This window comes from Lutra lutra, chromosome 1, assembly GCF_902655055.1.
Source record: "Lutra lutra chromosome 1, mLutLut1.2, whole genome shotgun sequence".
NCBI classification, from domain to species: Eukaryota; Metazoa; Chordata; class Mammalia; order Carnivora; family Mustelidae; genus Lutra; species Lutra lutra.
In genome coordinates this window covers 156,649,079-156,671,572 of record NC_062278.1, presented here as the reverse complement: position 1 = coordinate 156,671,572, position 22,494 = coordinate 156,649,079, and the positions used below count along the sequence as shown (strand labels likewise).

The window sequence follows — 22,494 nt, the reverse complement described above, 5'->3', positions numbered from 1 at the left end:
AAACAAACAAACAAGAAACAGAATCAGATCTGTTAATCCAGAGAACAAACTGGTGGTTGCCAGAAGGGAGGGTTTGGGGGATGAGCAAAATGGGGGAGAGTGTGGGGGAGATACACGCTTTCAGTCATGGCATGGAAGACACAGCCCAGGGAATAGAGTCAATGATACTGTTTTTTTTGGTTTTTTTTTTATAATTTTTTTATTTTTTCAGCATAACAGTATTCATTATTTTTGCACCACACCCAGTGCTCCATGCAATCCGTGCCCTCTACAATACCCACCACCTGGTGCCCCCAACCTCCCACCCCCCAACCCTTCAAAATTCTCAGATCGTTTTTCAGAGTCCATAGTCTCTCACGGTTCACCTCCCCTTCCAATTTCCCTCAACTCCCTTCTCCTCTCCATCTCCCCTTGTCCTCCATGCTATTTGTTATGCTCCACAAATAAGTGAAACCATATGATAATTGACTCTCTATGCTTGACTTATTTCACTCAGCATAATCTCTTCCAGTCCCGTCCATGTTGCTACAAAACTTGGGTATTCATCCTTTCTTTTTTTTTTTTTTTTTTTTTACAGCTTTATAAACATATATTTTTATCCCCAGGGGTACAGGTCTGCGAATCGCCAGGTTTACACACTTCACAACACTCACCATAGCACATACCCTCCCCAATATCCATAACCCCACCCCCTCTCCCAACCCCCTCCCCCCATCAACCCTCAGTTTGTTTTGTGAGATTAAGAGTCACTTATGGTTTGTCTCCCTCCCAATCCCATCTTGTTTCATTTACTCTTCTCCTACCCCCTCAACCCCCCATGTTGCATCTCCTCTCCCTCATATCAGGGAGATCATATGATAGTTGTCTTTCTCCGATTGACTTATTTCGCTAAGCATGATACCCTCTAGTTCCATCCACGTCGTCGCAAATGGCAAGATTTCATTTCTTTTGATGGCTGCATAGTATTCCATTGTGTATATATACCAAATCTTCTTTATCCATTCGTCTGTAGATGGACATCTAGGTTCTTTCCATAGTTTGGCTATTGTAGACATTGCTGCTATAAACATTCGGGTGCACGTGCCCCTTCGGATCACTACGTTTGTATCTTTAGGGTAAATACCCAGCAGTGCAATTGCTGGGTCATAGGGTAGTTCTATTTTCAACATTTTGAGGAACCTCCATGCTGTTTTCCAGAGTGGTTGCACAAGCTTGCATTCCCACCAACAGTGTAGGAGGGTTCCCCTTTCTCCGCATCCTCGCCAGCATCTGTCATTTCCTGACTTGTTAATTTTAGTCATTCTGACTGCTGTGAGGTGATATCTCATGGTGGTTTTGATTTGTATTTCCCTGATGCCGAGTGATGTGGAGCACTTTTTCATGTGTCTGTTGGCCATCTGGATGTCTTCTTTACAGAAATGTCTGTTCAAGTCCTCTGCCCATTTCTTGATTGGATTATTTGTTCTTTGGGTGTTGAGTTTGCTAAGTTCTTTATAGATTTTGGACACTAGCCCTTTATCTGATATGTCATTGGCAAATATCTTCTCCCATTCTGTCAGTTGTCTTTTGGTTTTGTTAACTGTTTCCTTTGCTGTGCAAAAGCTTTTGATCTTGATAAAATCCCAAAAGTTCATTTTTGCCCTTGCTTCCCTTGCCTTTGGTGATGTTCCTAGGAAGATGTTGCTGCGGCTGAGGTCGAAGAGGTTGCTGCCTGTGTTCTCCTCCAGGATTTTGATGGATTCCTTTCTCACATTGAGATCCTTCATCCATTTTGAGTCTATTTTCATGTGTGGTGTAAGGAAATGATCCAATTTCATTTTTCTGCATGTGGCTGTCCAATTTTCCCAACACCATTTATTGAAGAGGCTGTCTTTGTTCCATTGGACATTCTTTCCTGCTTTGTCGAAGATGAGTTGACCATAGAGTTGAGGGTCCATTTCTGGGCTCTCTATTCTGTTCCATTGATCTATGTGTCTGTTTTTGTGCCAGTACCATGCTGTCTTGATGATGACAGCTTTGTAATAGAGCTTGAAGTCCGGAATTGTGATGCCACCAACTTTGGCTTTCTTTTTCAATATTCCTTTGGCTATTCGAGGTCTTTTCTGGTTCCATATAAATTTTAGGATGATTTGTTCCATTTCTTTGAAAAAAAAATGGATGTTACTTTGATAGGAATTGCATTAAATGTGTAGATTGCTTTAGGTAGCATAGACATTTTCACAATATTTATTCTTCCAATCCAGGAGCATGGAACATTTTTCCATTTCTTTGTGTCTTCCTCAATTTCTTTCATGAGTACTTTATAGTTTTCTGAGTATAGATTCTTAGTCTCTTTGGTTAGGTTTATTCCTAGGTATCTTATAGTTTGGGGTGCAATTGTAAATGGGATGGACTCCTTAATTTCTCTTTCTTCTGTCTTGTTGTTGGTGTAGAGAAATGCAACTGATTTCTGTGCATTGATTTTATATCCTGACACTTTACTGAATTCCTGTACAAGTTCTAGCAGTTTTGGAGTGGAGTCTTTTGGGTTTTCCACATAGAGTATCATATCATCTGCGAAGAGTGCTAGTTTGACTTCTTCTTTGCCGATTTGGATGCCTTTAATTTCCTTTTGTTGTCTGATTGCTGAGGCTAGGACTTCTAGTACTATGTTGAATAGCAGTGGTGATAACGGACATCCCTGCCGTGTTCCTGACCTTAGCGGAAAAGCTTTCAGTTTTTCTCCATTGAGAATGATATTTGCAGTGGGTTTTTCATAGATGGCTTTGATAATATTGAGGTATGTGCCCTCTATCCCTACACTTTGAAGAGTTTTGATCAGGAAGGGATGCTGTACTTTGTCAAATGCTTTTTCAGCATCTATGGAGAGTATCATATGGTTCTTGTTCTTTCTTTTATTAATGTATTGTATCACATTGATTGATTTGCGGATGTTGAACCAACCTTGCAGCCCTGGAATAAATCCCACTTGGTCGTGGTGAATAATCCTTTTAATGTACTGTTGAATCCTATTGGCTAGTATTTTGGCGAGAATTTTTGCATCTGTGTTCATCAAGGATATTGGTCTGTAGTTCTCTTTTTTGTTAGGATCCTTGTCTGGTTTTGGGATCAAGGTGATGCTGGCCTCAGAAAATGAGTTTCGAAGTTTTCCTTCTATTTCTATTTTTTGGAACAGTTTCAGGAGAATAGGAATTAGTTCTTCTTTAAATGTTTGGTAGAATTCCCCCGGGAAGCCGTCTGGCCCTGGGCTTTTGTTTGTTTGGAGATTTTTGATGACTGTTTCAATCTCCTTACTGGTTATGGGTCTGTTGAGGCTTTCTATTTCTTCCTGGTTCAGTTGTGGTAGTTTATATGTCTCTAGGAATGCATCCATTTCTTCCAGATTGTCAAATTTGTTGGCGTAGAGTTGCTCATAGTATGTTCTTATAATTGTCTGTATTTCTTTGGTGTTCGTTGTGATCTCTCCTCTTTCATTCATGATTTTATTTATTTGGGTCCTTTCTCTTTTCTTTTTGATAAGTCTGGCCAGGGGTTTATCAATCTTATTAATTCTTTCAAAGAACCAGCTCCTCGTTTCGTTGATTTGTTCTATTGTTTTTTTAGTTTCTATTTCATTGATTTCTGCTCTAATCTTTATGATTTCTCTTCTCCTGCTGGGTTTAAGGTTTCTTTCTTGTTCTTTCTCCAGCTCCTTTAGGTGTAGGGTTAGGTTGTGTACCTGAGACCTTTCTTGTTTCTTGAGAAAGGCTTGTACCGCTATATATTTTCATCTCAGGACTGCCTTTGTTGTGTCCCACAGATTCTGAACCGTTGTGTTTTCATTATCATTTGTTTCCATAAATTTTTTCAATTCTTCTTTAATTTCCTGGTTGACCCATTCATTCTTTAGAAGGATGCTGTTTAGTCTCCATGTATTTGGGTTCTTTCCAAATTTCCTCTTGTGATTGAGTTCTAGCTTTAGAGCATTGTGGTCTGAAAATATGCAGGGAATGATCCCAATCTTTTGATACCGGTTGAGACTTGATTTAGGACCAAGAATGTGATCTATTCTGGAGAATGTTCCATGTGCACTAGAGAAGAATGTGTATTCTGTTGCTTTGGGATGAAATGTTCTGAATATATCTGTGATGTCCATCTGGTCCAGTGTGTCATTTAAGGCCTTGATTTCCTTGTTGATCTTTTGCTTGGATGATCTGTCCATTTCAGTGAGGGGAGTGTTAAAATCCCCTACTATTATTGTATTCTTGTCGATGTGTTTCTTTGATTTTGTTATCAATTGGTTTATATAGTTGGCTGCTCCCACGTTAGGGGCATAGATATTTAAAATTGTTAGATCTTCTTGTTGGACAGTTCCTTTGAGTATGATATACTGTCCTTCCTCATCTCTTATTATAGTCTTTGGCTTAAAATCTAATTGATCTGCTATAAGGATTGCCACTCCTGCTTTCTTCTGATGTCCATTAGCATGGTAAATTCTTTTCCACCCCCTCACTTTAAACCTGGAGGTGTCTTCGGGTTTAAGATGAGTTTCTTGTAGGCAACATATAGATGGGTTTTGTTTTTTTATCCATTCTGATACCCTGTGTCTTTTGATTGGGGCATTTAGCCCATTCACATTCAGGGTAAGTATTGAGAGATATGAATTTAGTGCCATTGTATTGCCTGTAAGGTGACTGTTTTGTATATTGTCTCTGTTTCTTTCTGATCTACTACTTTTAGGGTCTCTCTTTGCTTAGAGGACCCCTTTCAATATTTCCTGTAGAGCTGGTTTGGTATTTGCAAATTCTTTCAGTTTTTGTTTGTCCTGGAAGCTTTTAATCTCTCCTTCTATTTTCAATGATAGCCTAGCTGGATATAGTATTCTTGGCTGCATGTTTTTCTCATTTAGTACTCTGAATATATCATGCCAGCTCTTTCTGGCCTGCCAGGTCTCTGTGGATAAGTCTGCTGCCAATCGAATATTTTTACCATTGTACGTTATAGACTTCTTTTCCCGGGCTGCCTTCAGGATCTTTTCTTTGTCACTAAGACTTGTCAATTTTACTATTAGGTGACGGGGTGTGGACCTATTCTTATTGACTTTGAGGGGGGTTCTCTGAATCTCCTGAATTTTGATGCTTGTTCCCTTTGCCATATTGGGGAAATTCTCTCCAATAATTCTCTCCAATATACCTTCTGCTCCCCTCTCCGTTTCCTCTTCTTCTGGAATCCCAATTATTCTAATGTTGTTTCGTCTTATGGTGTCACTTATCTCTCGAATTCTCCCCTCGTGGTCCAGTAGCTGTTTGTCCCTCTTTTGCTCAGCTTCTTTATTCTCTGTCATTTGGTCTTCTATATCGCTAATTCTTTCTTCTGCCTCATTTATCCTAGCAGTGAGCCTCCATTTTTTATTGCACCTCATTAATAGCTTTTTTGATTTCAACTTGGTTAGATTTTAGTTCTTTTATTTCTCCAGAAAGGGCTTTTATATCTCCCGAGAGGGTTGCTTTAATATCTTCCATGCCTTTTTCAAGCCCGGCTAGAACCTTGAGAATCGTCATTCTGAACTCTATATCTGACATATTACCAATGTCTGTGTTGATTAGGTCCCTAGCCTTTGGTACTGCCTCTTGTTCTTTTTTTTGTTGTGAATTTTTCCGCCTTGTCATTTTGTCTAGATAAGAGTTTATGAAGGAGCAAGTAAAATACTAAAAGGGTGGCAACAACCCCAGGAAAATATGCTTTAGCCAAATCAGAAGAGATCCTGAATTGTGAGGGGGGAGAAAGGGGATAAAAAGGGGCTCAGAAAGAAAGAAAAAAAAAAAAAGAAACTATTAAAAAAAAGAAAGCCGATAAAGAAAAAATATAAAAAGAGGAAAAAAATATATATATATTAGATAAACTATTTAAAAAACGTTAAAAAAAGAAAACGATAAAAGTTAAAAAAAAATTAGCAGAAGAAGAGAAAAAGAAAAAAAAATTGAAAAAGAAAAAAAAAATTAACTGCAAGGTTAAAAAATCATGGGGAGAAAGCCATGAGTTCCGTGCTTTGCTTTCTTCTCCTCTGGAATTCCGCCGCTCTCCTTGGTAGGTGAACTTGGTCCTGGCTGGGTTTCCCGTTGATCTTCTGGGGGAGGGGCCTGTTGTAGTGATTCTCAAGCGTCTTTGTCCCAGGCGGAGTTGCACCGCCCTTACCCGGGGCTGCGCTGAGTAGCTGAGTAATCCTCTCGGGTTTGCTTTCGGGAGCTTTTGTTCCCTGAGCGCTTTCCTTAGAGTCCGGAGGGTGGGAATGAAGATGGCGGCCTCCCGGTGTCCGGCCCAGAGGAGCCGAGAGCCCGGGGCCCCACTCCTCAGTGTGCCCTCAGAGAACAGTGCCCAATGACTCCCGTCACCCTGGCCTCCGGCCGCGCTCCGAGCTGACCAAGCCTGCGACCGGTTCAAGGCAACCCCGAGCTGAGAGTCACTCCTCGGCTCTGTCTCTGTAGCCGGCTTCCCCGTTCTAATACCTGTAAGCTCTGCGACACTGAGACACCCCCGATCCTTCTGCGACCCTGCGGGACCTGAGGCCGCGCTGACCCCGCGTGGGCTTCACCCCAGTTAAGCCTCTGGAGCGATGTCCCTCAGTGGAACAGACTTTTAAAAGTCCTGATTTTGCTCCGTTGCTCCGCCGCTCGCCGGGAGCCGGCCCCTCCCCCCGCGGTCTATCTTCCCGTCGCTTTGGATTCACTTCTCCACCAGTCCTACCTCTCAGATAGTGGTTGATTTTCTGTTTCTGGAATTGCTGTTCTTCTTCTCTTCAATCTCCCGTTGGATTTGTAGGTGTTTGCAATCTTTAGATAAGCTATTTAGCTGATCTCCCGCTACCTGAAGTAGTGTCAGCCTGCTACTTCTCCGGCATCTTGACTCCTCCCCCGAGTCAATGATATTGTCATAGCGATGTACAGTGACAGATGTTAGCTACACTTGGAGTGAGCACAGCATAACATCTAGATTTGTCGAATCACTATGTTGTACACCCAAAACTAATCTAACATTGTGTGTCAACTGTACTTAATTAACAACAACAACAACAACATAAAAGAAACCAATGAAGAAAAAGAAGAAAGCACGGGGCGCCTGGGTGGCTCAGCGGGTTGAAGCCTCTGCCTTCGGCTCAGGTCATGATCCCAGGTTCCTGGGATCGAGCCCCATATCTGGCTCTCTGCTCAGCGGGGAGCCTGCTTCCTCCTCTCTCTCTCTGCCTGCCTCTCTGCCTACTTCTAATCTCTGTCAAATACATAAATAAATCTTTTTAAAAAAAGAAGAAGAAGAAAGCACAATGGATACTGACCAGGCAAAACTGATCATTGCCTTGGACACCATAGTCCAGGGAGAATGCCATGTGAACATGAAGGTCATCCACAAGCCACCGGCTCCTACCCTCATGGCACTCAGAAGGAACCAACACTGCTAGTTGGTTTTCAGACCTCTAACCTCCATTACTAGGAGACACTGTTATTTATACCACCCCCTCCCCCTAAAAAAGAAGAACTTTACTGTCTCAGCTACTCTGGAGTTGCAATGAGTTAGTTAGAAGAGGATTTTCAAGTGAACAAGCTTACATATCTCCTCACTTTCAAAGCTCATCCCAACCCTCTTGGTAAGAACTCCTCCCACCCTTGGTTTCCCTGCTCCCTGCTCCCCGGATCTCACCCTGCATGCACTACACACCTCATTTCCACACCACACTTCTCACTTCCTCTTCTGCTGGTTTTATTGTGTCTGGAGAACCTCCATGTTCCACGCAAGCCAGAAAGCATATTCCTCTCTCCCCAAACATCGCAGGACACTCCACGACAAAGAGGACCGATGACCAAGGGAGGAACTTCTTGTCATTAGAAAGTAGGAAAGTAGGAACTTTCCTACTGTCATCAATGTGCCTCCTTTGGCATTCAGCTACACTGGCTAAGCCAGCACCTCCCATCCCCTGTGTACTGTGTTCCATGGAGCAAGACTTCTCACGTGTTAGAGCTCACACACCGCCTGCGAACCGTGTTCATGTACAGGAACAAATTCAGCCAGTCAAGGTCTAGGGTGGGTCCTGAAAGTCTGTGTCTCTAACAAGGTCCCAAGTGATGCCTACGCTGCTCATTCAGGGACCGCACCTTGAGAAACACAGATATAGAGACAAGTTCCAGAGTATCCTTCTGGGAATGCCAGTCAGCTAACAGCAATTTCAAAGTGGCCCACAAACCAATTCCTGAAAGTAGTTTTACAACCCACAGTACCTTTATTTTCACAAGGGGAGTAAGGAACATATGGTATGTAATTAAAACACAATGCGAACCAGTGCCATGAAACCGAAAGTCCAGTCAGAGATCCCTTGCCTGAGTTCTCACTGAAGTGCAGCCAACAGAAGCGAAGGAGGGAAGGACCACTTCGACGACCCAGAGTGGCCCCACAGCACTGCACTCACCTGGGAGCTTGTTGGAAATGCAGAATTCCAGGCCCTAGCCCAGACCTACAGCATCAGATTCTGCATTTGAACACAGTCCGCAGGTGGTCTGATGCATCTGGAAGTTTAAGAAGCCCTGCTGCAGACTACCTTTTGCATCACCGAAGTGGCTGGCAGACCATGACGGGGGAGGTTATGAAGTCCTAGGACTGGTGCACATCCCTTTGATTATCACTGAAAGCATGGCAGTGTGACCCAACCCCATGCAAGGTGGGATCCAGGGACAGCTGTCACCTAGGGGCGGGTTTACTTCTCTGGAATGTACATGCACCAGTTGCCCGAGGGAGCGAGCGAAGAGGGAAGAGGAGGTGTTTTGTGCGCACGTACCAGACACCTGGAAGTAAGAAGGAGGAATTAAGAAGATGAGAGACGGTGGCAAAAGAGGCCGTGGAATGGCTTCTGCACCCGCCCTTCCTATCCTCAGAGCACAGGGTTAATGAGGGACACAGAAAGACCTGGGTTTTGAAAGCCTGTGTGAGGCTCTGCAACCCAGATGACAAGATACAAGAGTAAACAGAGGCAGCCACCCCGCCTTCCCCAGCACAGCAGAAGAGGGCAATGTGGGGTCTTGGGGACACACAGACAGCAGGGGTGGGGGAGTGAGGAGTGACTTAACCTCTGGAGAAAGAGTAGGAGCTGCCATGTACATGAGCACAGGTGACACCCTGTCCTGGGGACTCGGAGGACGCTGGCTGAGGTCCTGTGTAAGCAGGAGGGGCCACTAAAACTCCAAGCTAGGCATTAATATTAATGTGGCCTCATTTGCTCCCAGGGCCGGTGAGGACTCAGACAATCCAGGGACCACAAGAATACCATTTCTCTCCAACAGCTTTTCCTCCAGATGAACCCTTCTCCCACTTTCTGATGATTTCATCACATGAAGCTTTTATGCTTCTCTTTTCCCTTCGGCTCTGGGTTTGCTGAGGCTCACCAGATGCTACCCTGTCGCTCAGGCTGTCCCTCATTGCAACATCCAATGCTGGGTTGCTTTGAAGGAAGCTTCCCCTGGGGATAGCTTATCCTTCTGTCTCACCCCTGGGTTTACTGTTTCCTCCCAACACACCCCAACTCACCCACGATCTCATCCCTGGGGTGTCACCTCTCACTCAGTAAAATTCCAACAGAGCATGGCTCCCAGACCAGGCTGTTGTTTTCTATGACCTGGATTTTTAATCCCAATTGTCTGCAGTGGCCCAAGAAACTTGATTTGGGTTGAATTTTGCTTTTCTCTGTGCTGCTCAGGGAGGCTCTTTGGAAGGACAAAGGACAATCTCCAGCTGACTCGATGCCTCCAAGACCTCATATTTTCCTTTTCCTGACTGGTCACCCAAAGGCCTTCCACAGACCACCAGACTCCACTGACCTGTGTCCTAACAATATCTAAACACACTGGGCTAGATAGAGTCACACCACAGTCCATTTCTCTAGGGGAGGCGGCAGAAATAATTCTACAAGCAAAATCCATCTTCTTTCTTCGAGAGAGATTGAGCACATGTATCCCCTTTCTCATCTTCCTGTTTTGGTTTGGATGGACCTCAGATTGATGCGGAGACACTGGGAATATTTGAACCATCTGAAAATGCCTGGTCCTATAGACTCTCTGACCCCTTGTTTATCAGCTGCTCACCTGCAGGGCCGGTAGACACCTCCACTAAGCATTATTATATAGGACCACAGAGCCCGTGGATTCCTTAAAAGCCCTTTTTAAATGATTTTGACCTCTTGATCAGACAACCACCATGTACACCATATAATTAAATAGCAAGCAAGTAAAGCAACTTAAAAGGAAATGTTTCCAAAAAACACATGTTTTGGAAACAATAGATGTTTCCCTTATATTCAGGAGTGACAACATATTTGGAAAAGTACTGAGGCCTTTTACATAAAATAATGATAAGGGAATACTATGAATTGTTGTATGCTAATAAAGAAGACAAGTTAATAAAATGGATGGATTCCATGAAAGATACATATTACCAAAGTTCCCTCAGGAAGAAATAACCTGATTAGCTCCACTGCACTCTTTATCTGAGGATTGGGAACATCAGATGGAGGAATAACTTTCCATAAATATTGAAGATGGGGTCATTACACAATTGATCGGGTTTGCTGGTAAAAATTCTCAGAAATTGCTTATGTTGAAATATGCATCCTTTGTAAACAAAAGTAATGCCTTGGGCCCACTCTAAGAAGGATGCAAAGGGAGTCCTAAGGAGGATGTGTGGGAGGAGAGACTGTGTGGGTGAAACTCTTTATATGTTAGAACCAAAAGGCCAATAACCCAACACCCTCGGTTTTCAGAAACAAACATAGACAAAGGGGTACACAATGGGCCCAAGGCCACACAGCCAATTAGTAAGAACACAAAGTGTCAATGGCCTCAGACAAATTTAGGGATGTCATTTGTAACCGTGGAATAAAGCAAAACTCCGGAGACCAACAAGAGGAAACAGAGCAGGACTCCAACTCATCAACAGAACCTAGGCAAAGCAGCCTCAGTTTAGCTCTGCCCTAATTGTTAAAGCAGCCAGCATCCCAACTGGGCAAAATAAAGTCACAGAGTATTCATGCCGCTGGCAATAAACAAGTGAGTTTTTTCCTGCTATCCCCATAGACAGAATGATCTAAAAACACAACTCCCTAAAGTGTATTAAGATTCCAAACAGAGTGATGTTGGGGTAAAGCAAATTGAGATACAAACTTTTCTTCCTTTAGGGAATCCAAACAGGATTTGGTTTTCCTCTAATCTAAAAGTAGGGAAGTCACCGTGCCAAGACCAGGCCCCATAAAGCTCTAGCAGTGGGCCCAATACCCACCCTGAGTGCCAGAGCCCAGAGGGACCTTGCCTTCATCTCTGCTGGTAGAGTACACTCGGTCCTCGCTGCCATAGGGGCCTGCATGGCCACCACTCCCAGGGGGATGGCCGTGAAGACCGTAACAAGGTGACAGGCATAAGGTCATCTGCGCCTGTAAGCACTCAGTCCATCATGGTTCAATCACACTGATGACGGTGGCACCAAGGCCAGCCAGCTCCTCTGCTAAGAAGCCAACCTCTGGGGCACCTGGGTGGCTCAGTCGGCCGGGCGTTTGACTTTTGGCTTTGGCTCAGGTTATGATCTTGGGGTTGTGGGGGCTCCGTGCCTGGCAGTGAGTCTGCTTGAGATTCTCCTCCCCTGCTCCTGTCGTGTTCTCGTGGGCGCACATGCACACACGCTCCGTCACTCTCTCTCTAAAATAAATAAATAAATCTTAAAAAAGCAAAAAAAAAAAAAGAAAGAAAGAAGGAAAGAAAGAAAGAAGCAGCAGCAGCCAACCTCAGTGGGCAGAAAATGTATAAGGTTCCTTCAAAGAGCCCAACTGCTTCACGTAGGTCTTCTGAGAGCATCATTTATAAATGTTTTAGCCAAGATCGGCATCTCCAGAACCTTGATACGAGTAAACCGTGGCAGGTTCTGGGGTTAAACTTCTCCAGGGTACCTTGCAATGAGCTCTTCTGACATGAAATATGTCATTGGCAGGGACGGGGTCTACTAAATAAATGGACCTCGCTTGGCAAGATTCCAAGCCCACAGACCCAACGCCAGGCAGGCGGTAGGCTGGCGATAAACAGGTGTTGCGTGAAAGAACCCAATAGTTCCTTAATTGTGTTAATGACAACAACCTACCGGCTGAGTCCACAATCGCCAGGAAGGTCGAGGATGACCAAAAAAATCCTACACCTTCTGTTTCTGCCCCCAAGTCTATCTAAAGCTACTCAGTTATCCACATTCCTCAGTTATCTACATTCTCGAGGGTCAGCACAGTCATGGATAGAGGTGCCCAGCTCGATCCCCCTACCAGGCGGCGGCCCCCACCCACCGGTTCTTACCAACATTGGCTATTAAACGGTTACCACTACTCTCGTTTCCAGAATTACCCTCTGCTGACTGGAGACACCCACCCAGGAGGTTACACAGCCACCACCACTTTCACCAGTGTGGCCCACAATCAGTGACCGATGGGGACAGGGAAGGATACCAAAGACCAGTCCCTCACCCAGGAGGGCCCAGCTTTGTGCGCAGTGGAAGCTCCAGAACTCCCGTGGGCTCGGGCTGAGGTTGTCTCCAGCTGAGACCACATCCTTGTTTAGCTGTGTCCCCTGCTCCCCCTTCCCCCTACCTCCCTTCTCCTGACAAGTCTCCCTCAAAATCATATACACAAGGATCCCGAGCTCAGGTTCTGTTTCCAGGGAACATGAACTTTAACCATTGCCTAAAATTATGAAAGGCCTTTAAATCTCAAAATAAGAAGGAACACTGAGTGTTCTGCGACATGTTTTTTCAAATTCATTCTCAGAAGCATCCCCTCTTTCATGTTTCATTAAAAACAAAGTGCAATTGGGGCACCTGGGTGGCTCAGTGGGTTAAGCCTCTGCCTTTGGCTCCAGTCATGATATCAGGGTCCTAGGATTGAGCCCTGCATTGGGCTCTCTGGTCAGCAGGGAGCCTGCTTCCCCCCTCCTTCTGTCTGCCTCTCTGCCTACTTGTGATATCTCTCTCTGTCAAATAAATAAATAAAATCTTTAAAAAGGGGGGGGCAATTAATTACCCAGAAATGCCTAAAGTGTGTTCAAACTATTTCTCTCACACACACCATCTTTCCTACCTTTGGTCTGGTCTGCAATTGATCATCTAATATCATTTCTCCAAGATGTCTTCCATGAAGATCCTCAACCGCTCCATCCCCCTCACTCACCAAACTGCGGCTGCTTCCCTCCCAGCTTACCACTACTGGTGTTACAATATTTACCTGATGCTCTAACCCCTGTCTCCCAGCCCTCCAGCTCTGTACCAGCTAATATAATGGGCACTGACTACATGGGGCTATTTGCAATTTCAATTTAAACTAATTAAAATTACTGTGCCTAGGCTGGGTGGCCTAGGAGACCCTCGGTAAGTAAATTTCCCAATATCTAATTTTCTAACATTTATACTAAAAACTGATATTTTCTAGGATAGGAAAAGAACTGTAAGAACCTTTAAGAAAGAGTTCCTTAAAAAGCACCAAAGAATATGACTGTTACTGGTTGAATTTTGAGTGGATGGTAGTTAATTGTAGGTTAAGAAAACACAATGCCAGCCTCCAGATCGAGGCAGCCAGCTAGCCAAAAACTGCTGAGAATTTTTGACAGTTATTCAAGGCAGCATGGAGAATATAAAACTTTCCTCGTTTATCCCCCCTGGGATGGGCAGATATTTAAAATTCCACTCCCTCCTCCCCACAGAATAAAAACCCATCATGTATGTTTTTTCTTTGTTAAAATCTTCACTTAAGACTACTTAAAAGCCCACAAGTCCTGTTTATGGCCAAGCAAACAGTGGGGGGAGGGGCAAGATAGAGAGAGCTATCACTCTGTCTCCCTACCCATCTCCTCTCCATCTCTCCACCAACACTTCTCCACCAACAGCTTCACAAAGACACCTACTTTGTACTCATGATGAAGAGAGCAAGCTAAAAAAGAGAACCAGGCAGCCTCTGCTGTCTTTGCTCTGTAATGTAGACAAAGCAACTGGGGAAAAAAGCCAATAACTAACAAGTGCTCCAGGGAGCATGGGAACCACAGGGGTCTTCCAACTGGTTCTTGGATTTTTTTTCATTTATTCTTTATTTCTCCTTAATGTGAGTGTGGACTCCTGTTTCCCTTTTACACCATGGGACATCTCTGGAAAAATACCATCTTCAAAACCAGCAAGACATCTTCAGCTATGCCATTCTTGTAGAAAATGATCAACTTCTTTGAATTCTAAATTAATAGTAATGGCATTAGAGGGAAAGCACTCCAAGGTTCAAATAGCCAACACACAGTAGACTTAAAACTTTGCAAAGGAGCTTCTTCAAAATTACATTACAGGGCGGGGTCTACAATCCTTCGTCATCGGCTAACTTCAAGTTCCAAAAAGAAAATGGAGCTTCAATCTAATACACTCAACTGCTTTCTGTCTCCTTTTCCTTCTTGAATTAATATGGCCAATGATTTTGGTTTTCTTAACTCAAACACAAGGTAAGACCCTGCCCAGGGCTTGGTGTCCTTTTATTTTGTTCTACATCAACAGTGTACATAGAGCCTCACTGAAGATTACTGATACCATCTTTTTATCCAGACTCACAATATAAACATGTTATTACTAACAAGTGTCAATCATCTAAGGGAAGACTATGATGTTGGGGCTAGTGATGACTAGTGCCAGTCAGAGACACTGATGAGCAAATTTACCTGACTGTCCATTCCAGAATATGAAGTCTTCATCAGTTAAACGTATCCATTCTTCCTAGGGAACCTGGGTGGCTCAGTTGGTTAAGTGTCCAACTCTTGATTTCAGCTCAGGTCATGATCTCGGTCGTGAGGTCAAGCTCCATGCCAGGCGTGAATCCTGGTTGGGATTCTCCCTCTCCCTAGTCTCCCCCAACTCACTTGCATGTTTTCTCTCTCTCTCTCTCTCTCTCTCAAAAAAAAAGTCAATTCTTTCCAATTGTAATTTGTAGATTTGATGCCATTTAAGTACTGATGCAATTTTTGAGGGAGGACAGGAGAGAGATGAGAATGAGTAATGAAGATAGTAAAATATATTACGGAACTCCAATTGCAAGATCTTGGTACTTACACAAGAATAGCTGGATTTGAGGAAAAAAGAAAAACTGTAGCCTCAAAATAGATACCACCTTGCATGAGAATTTGATGTATAATACAAGATCATTACAAACTAAACAGAAAGGTAAGAATCATTTTTACTCAGTACTGAAATAATTGGTTAATAATTGGAAGTGAAATGAATTTGGATTCCAGATGACTTAAAAGCCACAGAAACACATAAATAAATTGTATTTTGATATTAATCAAACCACGGAAGGGAGAACGAGTTTGGACACTGGAAGCATTAAAGGAGGTCACATGCGTAAGATCCCAAGCTCTCAGGCATCAGCACAGGATGGAGAAATGGAGGATGGACTGTCTTCAGTGTTGGCACCCCACATGGACAGAGCTGGCGCCACGTGGCAGGTAGGTAGGGGCCTCAAAGGCCAAGCTCAGCAGCTACCATAAGAAGGATTCCTACCGCTAAGAATGCCATGTGGACTAAGCAGCCTTCGTCCATCTCCAACCCTCCAAGCAGGATGGACACAATGGCAGTGTCCCCAGTCTTATCTGTTCTGCAAGAGAAGCAGCCCACAGGATTCCACCCAGAGTCCAGTGGCCCCATTCAACCCAAAAGGGTCTTGGGTTGGACTCTCCCAAAAGCAGAGCCTGGGTCAGGATTTGAGTTGAGTTGGGAGGTGACCCCAGCATGTGCGAAGGGCGAAGCAATGAGGCTCTACAGCAGCGCAGGCAAGCTGGCCGCTGCTGTGGACAACCTGGGCTCGGCTTGGAGAGGAACCTTCTGGGGGAACGGGTAGAATATGCCTGAGGGTTGTCCCACCAGAGGGGCAAGGTAACTGTGATATTCACCCGCCCATTCTCCTCCATGAGGGGTTGGGGGCAGCACCAGAGGCATTAACTCTCCAGCACTTCTAGCTTTCTCCAAGAATGGGCAAGCCAGTCTCCTACAGCCAGAGAAAGCCCTCAAACGCGGTTGCAGCGGCTTGTAGGGGAACCATAAGAACAGGAACTAAGGCCAGGGCTGATAGCATCTGCTAAAGAAGAAGAGCACACAGATATCTGGGCTGTCTGCCACAGATGGAGGGACTTGAGGATTCTGGTTACAGCCCATCAAAAGTTAACACAATGTCTGAACTACATAGAACACCAGCTTCACCCAACCCATTCCCAGAAGAGACGTTCCAAAAATGAGGACACTGTGGCCAGGGACATCCGCTCCTCCGACCAGCCCTGATGCCTAGCAATGGTTCCCAAAGGTGCCCTGGACTAGCTCGCGGGTGCGGAGCCAGCTCTTAGGGAAAATGCTCCACTAGTCTTGGGGGGAGTCCAAGATGAAAAGACACAATGCCTGTGCTCCGGTAGCATGTGGTCTCTGGAGATGACAGGTCAGCACTTCCTTACAGACCATTTGTCACCAGTTCCAAAGAGATGTAGCGGAGCCTGGGTCCCCTGGAGGACATCAGAAGCTCTGCCATGAAGGTCATGGCTGTGCCAAGGCCAAGAGATAAGTAGCAGTTGGTTATGAGTGAGAACACACAAACGGAAACCACTTCTGGCAGCTTGCTCCTGGGGCTTCCATCAGATTAGGTTAATAACTCACACAAAGAGGAAACACCAGGTTACATTTTAAATTATTTCCTGCCCATAACTTTAATTCACATAAGATCTCACTCTGGCCATCCCAATGATTTGTCTTCAGTTTGTGACCTTTTTATTGGTGTGTCTGTTTGGGTGCCCTTGCATTCTCTGCCCACGGCTTCCCTTGAGGGCAGAGTTTCCAGATTCCTTGTTACATAATTACCCAGAGATCGTTTTAACCTGTGCCACACCTGTTCTCTCCTTGGAGAATTTTGAGTATCTCTGTCCAAAAAGAAAGAAAGAAAGAAAGAAAAACAGACTTGGTGCTCTTAAAAACCAAAAGCAGATAACCAATCTCAATTTATATGATCTGACAGCTTCTCTCTCAGAACCATCCACGATTTTCTCAAATATTTTTCACTTTCTCGAAACACGGAGAAGACACAGAGGATGCGCCTAATCAGACCACAGAGAACCTGCTCCAACAGGTCAGGAGTAGCCAGCACATCAGAAAGGCTAACAAAGCCAATCCTATCATCCAAACCAGCACTAACAAAAAGTCCTGGAGAGGAAAAAACAGACACTACAAGATGCTGCCGTTCCTCAACTCGGTTCAGGAAAGCTCAAGCCAGTCAGAACAGATGGGACGATGACTCTAGGTAGCCCAGCTCCAGCCTGGAGCTCTTCTGTGCTTCCTGTGGACACAGGTGGCCCTCACTCTGGTCAATGGCACCGTCAGCCACCCTGACCCCATGGTGATGAGCCATCTCTGACTCCTCTTTCCTCCCCACACCTCCCCCAGCCAGTCTCCGAGTCCTGTGGATTCCACCTCCCAATCTCTCTCAAATCTGGCACCTTCTCTCCACTTCCATAACTACTTACAGCCTCCGTGCCTCCCCTTGGCACATGGGACCTGAACCCCCACACCCCCTCCCCACCCCACCCCTACCTCTACCCCACCCTCCACTAACCTACCCACGCCTGGGCAAGCAGTATCTCTGAGCCACAAAGCCGGGCATCTGCCTCCTTCATTAAACACTCCAAGGTTTTTTTCCACCTGCTTCTCAAATTCCCGAGGATCCTCAGACACATTCCAGGGGTTTGCCAGTTCTCTCCAATTATGTTTGTTTAACTTTGTGCTTTCATTTCTGTGATAATCTTTTTTAAGATTATCCATAGAAAAATCAACAGAAACACAGTCTGGATCGTGTGAACAAACATGTTACGCTAAGTGCTGCCCGTAGTTTCACAGACTGTTTTTGTACGTTTATGATATAGTTAGCGACCGGAAATATGTCACAGGCTAATAAGAACATCACAAATCAGACTTAACAGAGAGACCTAATAAGAACTGAGCCATTGGGCAACCCATATAGCACAACACATAGCACACCAAATTCGCAAGACCTGATCAGTTGTTTTTAGAATCAGAAACAGTGATTTCATTGTAGCGAAAATAACCTCGTCCATCACACTAATTTCATACAGTTCATTTGAATTTCTCAATTTGTGGCTGTGTTGATATTTTTGCACATATACTTGTTTGGTTTTTATAGTCCTATGCAAGCTCCAAGCAAGTACAGACCTATTTCATGCCACTATATCTTTGAACTGCATTATAATAAAAATAAATCAAGCCGCCACTAGGAATCTACAACATTTTGTTTCCTTTAAAGGAATTCACATATTACTCCCATTTGAGAAACTCTGGCCTTGGGAACAAGGCTTAAGGTCCATAACAAGTCCTATGTGGGAGAGACGGTGATGTCCTCTGAACTTTCCATTCACACACGCCACCCTGCATCCTTTCCCAGCCCCCTCCCAGGGAGGTCTGACCAATGGGCTGTGGGCACGCGCAGGCGATGCATCAGTTCCAGAGCGAGGCACAGAGGAGCCAGCGAGCAACTCTCCCACGATCTCCTCCTGCACCGGTGACTAGAGAGGTCACATTTTCAAATGGTGTGACTTCAAGATGGGCAAAGTTCTGGCAACTTGGCCCTCTACCGACCTGCAGGGACAAAGAGGATAAGGGACAGCTACCCTTGATTGGGTTAAGCTATGAGAATGCTGGAGGTGATTTGTTCCTACAGGAAAGCTTAGCCCATCCTGACAAATACATTCTCGGCCTCCCTATCCCAACCCTTCTCATAATACTCATGCTCCCAACAGCTCTTAGTTCAGTGCCTGAATACACTGAGCTGTTTCATGACACCTGACCTTTGCACATGCTGTTCCTTACTCCTAGAATGCAGCCCAGCATGTGGGGAGAGTAGGCGCCATTTGGTCGTCTGGCCAGGAAGAGCTTCTTCCAGGGAGCTGGTCTAAGACACGTGAAGGAAGTTAGATCCATTGCCCCTGCTGGGACCAAGTCCAAGCTATCTTTGCCCCAGCAACAACCAGACTGTCCAGAGGGCCCAACCCTCCCCATCATCTCTTTAAGCACAGTGCTCCCCAGACCTAAGAGGGGCCTGGGGCCTAGTACTCAAAGTGTGGTCTCCAAACAAGTAACATTGACAGAACTTAGGACTAGTGAGAAAAGCAGAATCTCAGGGCCCACCCCAGACCTCCTGGATCAGAATCTGAATTTTAGCAAGATCCCCAGATGAGTCATATGCCTAAGAATATTTGAGAAACACTGGCCCAAGGCATCCAAATAGAATCTCTTCAGCCTAAAAGGTAACTCCAATAATAATACTTTCCATTTGTAGTAATATCTGCTAAGTGCCTTACATCACTAAATCCCCAGAATAATTTGACCATGCCCATTTCACCAATGAGGAAATGGAGGCTCAGAGTACTTACCCCGCTGAGGATCACACAGCTTTGAAGCTATTTGGAGGCAATTCCGATGGCCTCAAGAGCTCTAGCCCGCCCCCCATAACTACACACTACAAGGCACCCTGCCATTTGCAAAATTCTGTAAATGCTTAGCCTTCCAGACCAGCCCAAGCACCTCTGGAGACCTCCTTGTCCCCTCTTACAACCACTAAACTGCTTCTCTCTATACCATCACTTCCTGCCTACACCACAAGGCCTCCACACACACCAGCGGCCCTGAGAGAATGCCTGTTCTCCCTGGGTACTGATGTTATGGACTTGCTCAAGAAGTGTCTGATGAGTCAATGAAAACACTTCCCCTTTGATCATCAACAACCCTCTGAGGTTGGCTAGACAATTATTATTAAATAAAGAAAGTCGAAGATACTGATATTCCCCAGGAAGTATAGCAACTTGGCCCCAGGTCATCAAGAAGCTGCAGACCTCTGGGGATGGAACTCCGCTCCCTGATTCTCAGTACAACTGTCTTCTTCCCCACTTCTCCACTCTCCCTGCATTTCCCTCTCCTGACCTACATTACCAGCCAGTTAATAAAACATCCTTTCCAAAGAACGCCCCCACATATGCATCTTCAAAAGGGGCTCTGCTTTACCACCTTTAAAGGGTGGTAAAGGGCCCAATTTAGACGTGAACAAGTCACCAAAGGAAAAGGTGGGAAAGTGTGGCTACCACAGACAATGAATGAGACTAGCACTGAAGCTCCACTGTCCAGCATTTCCCTCTCCAAGCTTTGCCCACAACCTGGCCACGATAAACTAAGACTTCATCTCCATTTTTCCAAGAGCATCATGGGGTTCTCATGCGGAGACTCTCCCTTCTCACACTTTTTTAGCTCACCATCAAAGAACACGGCTCAAAGAGCTTTCAAACCTAAATGAAGTGAGTTACAGAGCATCTTTCCGTCGTTTTCTGCCTCTCTGTTCTTTCTCTAGTGAAGTCTTCTATGGCACCACCCAAAGCGTCCAAATATTAAACTGAAATGCTTTTCCATGCTGGACAACCCCAAAATGCCTTTCCTTTTTTACTTCCCAAGGCCCCTGCTTCTTGCTACCTTGCCCCTTAAGGAAAAGCCCAGGGCTTGGCTACCACTCTAGATGCCTTCTTGGTTGTGACGGCAATTATCAACTCAACACCAGCCCACCAGAACACCTCTCCAAGCAGTAACCCAGACTGCCCTCGCAGTTCCTAACACAGTCACCGAAGCACAGGACCACCTAATGCCAAGACGCTGGGTGAAACACAGTGATGGCAGCTGGGCCAGCTTCAATTTGACCACTGTCCTCTTGGACAAAACACGGAGTAAAGGAAAGAGATGGAATCCATGAGAAGTGAGGTGATGGAATGACTAACATTGGTGATGAATAACAACTGAGTTCCCTCCACAACTTCTCCTCACCGCCACCACCAGCCCCACCCCCCCCACCCCCCCGCCCAGCAGGCGAATCCGCTGAGAAAGTGTCCCCAGGCGCCTCTGTGCAGCCCTGGCGCGGTCTTCTCTCCACCCCCCAGCACCTCGCCCCCAGAGCCAGACGTAGAAGGCAGTGTAAATGCGGTCTTAGATTTGAAATTAAGTGATGGGAGATTTCACAAACTCATTTTTTTTCCGGTTAGTTCCAAATGCTTTGCCCATAGCCTTTATCCTGATGGTCTTTAGTTCTTCTGTGTGTTTCTTAACCTAGTTCTAAGGTGTTCCCTTTCTTTTAGCTCAGCCGGATAGCTCGGGAGGCCTGGGTTCGAATCCCAGCTCTACCGCTCCCAAGCCCTATGACCTCGGGCAAGTCAAGAGTTCTGGGCACGGCTGTCGTTCCACCTTCCCTACAGGCTGTGAAAAGGATGGAAGGTGGCCAAGTCCGGGCAAGGCGCTTGGCACATTGAGACGCTCAATAAACGTCAGCTGCCTGCCAGGTGCATGCACTCTTCCGCAGCCCCACGGCACCTCGAACGATGCCCACGCGTTTCCCGGGAAGGCCCCTCTGGCTGGCAACCGAGAGGAAATCATCTGCGGACGGCGTTACTCCCCTACCCCCCAGCCCTGAGAAAGCGAGTTCCAGCGGGTGTAGGTGTGCGCGCGGACACACACACGCACACACACACACACACACACACACACAGCGCTTGGGGAACCCCAGCGGGTCCGGCACGGCGGCCCCACCCCGCATGGAGCAGGGTCTCTATGTCCCAGACCCGCTGGGGCCCGGGCGCGGGACACTTACCCGGAGGGGGCGGCGCGGGCCGGGCCGGGGGCGGCGGCGGGCGCGGAGTGGGCGCGGCGGCTGGCATGGCCAGGCTGCGGGCTCAGGCGCCCGGGGCGCGGCGATGGCAGCGAGGTGCCGCGGCTCGACGGCCGAGCTGAAGCCGGGAGGCGGGGCGCGACCGAGTAGCCGCCCGACAGCGCCCGCCGGCGCCCGCCCTCACTCCTCTTCCTCCCGCTGCCCGCCCCGCGCCGCTCCAGGCGACAGCCACCGGGAACGTCTCCGGGGGCGCCGGGCTTAGCAACCGCGCGGCGCCGCTGCCTCGCTCCCCGCGCTGGCCCAGCGTGCGCGCTGCATTGGGCCCTGGAGGCGGGGCGGGGCGGGGAGGGCGGGGAACTGGCTCCCACACCCCTACTCCGCCCGCTAGTGCCGGAAGGTGGCCCTCGGGGACCCCTGGGCAGCCCAGCCTTCCCCGCCCCGCCGGATCCAGCCTTCCCGCACTCTTTCCCCGCCCTGCGCGCCCTGGAGCCAGGCGGGATCCTGCTTTGAACGTGAGCCTCGCCCACGTTATCTGTAGGTGGCAAAGCAAAGACAGCCTCAGGAACCCCACAGCCCTTGCGCATCCCGGCAGTTCCGAGTCCAGACTTCCCGCACCAGTCTCTCCATCCCACCCCATTCCCACTACTCTAGCACGCTGACCCCAGGTCCCACAGCCACCTACATCCTGTTGCCCGTGAGATTCAGAGACGTGCTCACACTCTGACCACACCAGTGGCTTCTAA

The 22,494-nt window shown here is 46.5% G+C and overlaps 1 protein-coding gene across 1 annotated transcript in view; it reads right to left on the bottom strand.

The window, feature by feature from the left end:
- Positions 1-22,041, bottom strand: part of DCLK3 (doublecortin like kinase 3) — a 51,527-nt gene extending 29,486 nt beyond the window's left edge. Inside the window, exon 1 of the mRNA XM_047741146.1 lies at positions 21,734-22,041. Coding sequence (XP_047597102.1) covers positions 21,734-21,800 — 67 coding nt within the window. The 5' untranslated portion in view covers positions 21,801-22,041. The remainder of the gene's footprint in view (positions 1-21,733) is intronic.
- Positions 22,042-22,494: the final 453 nt, after the last annotated feature.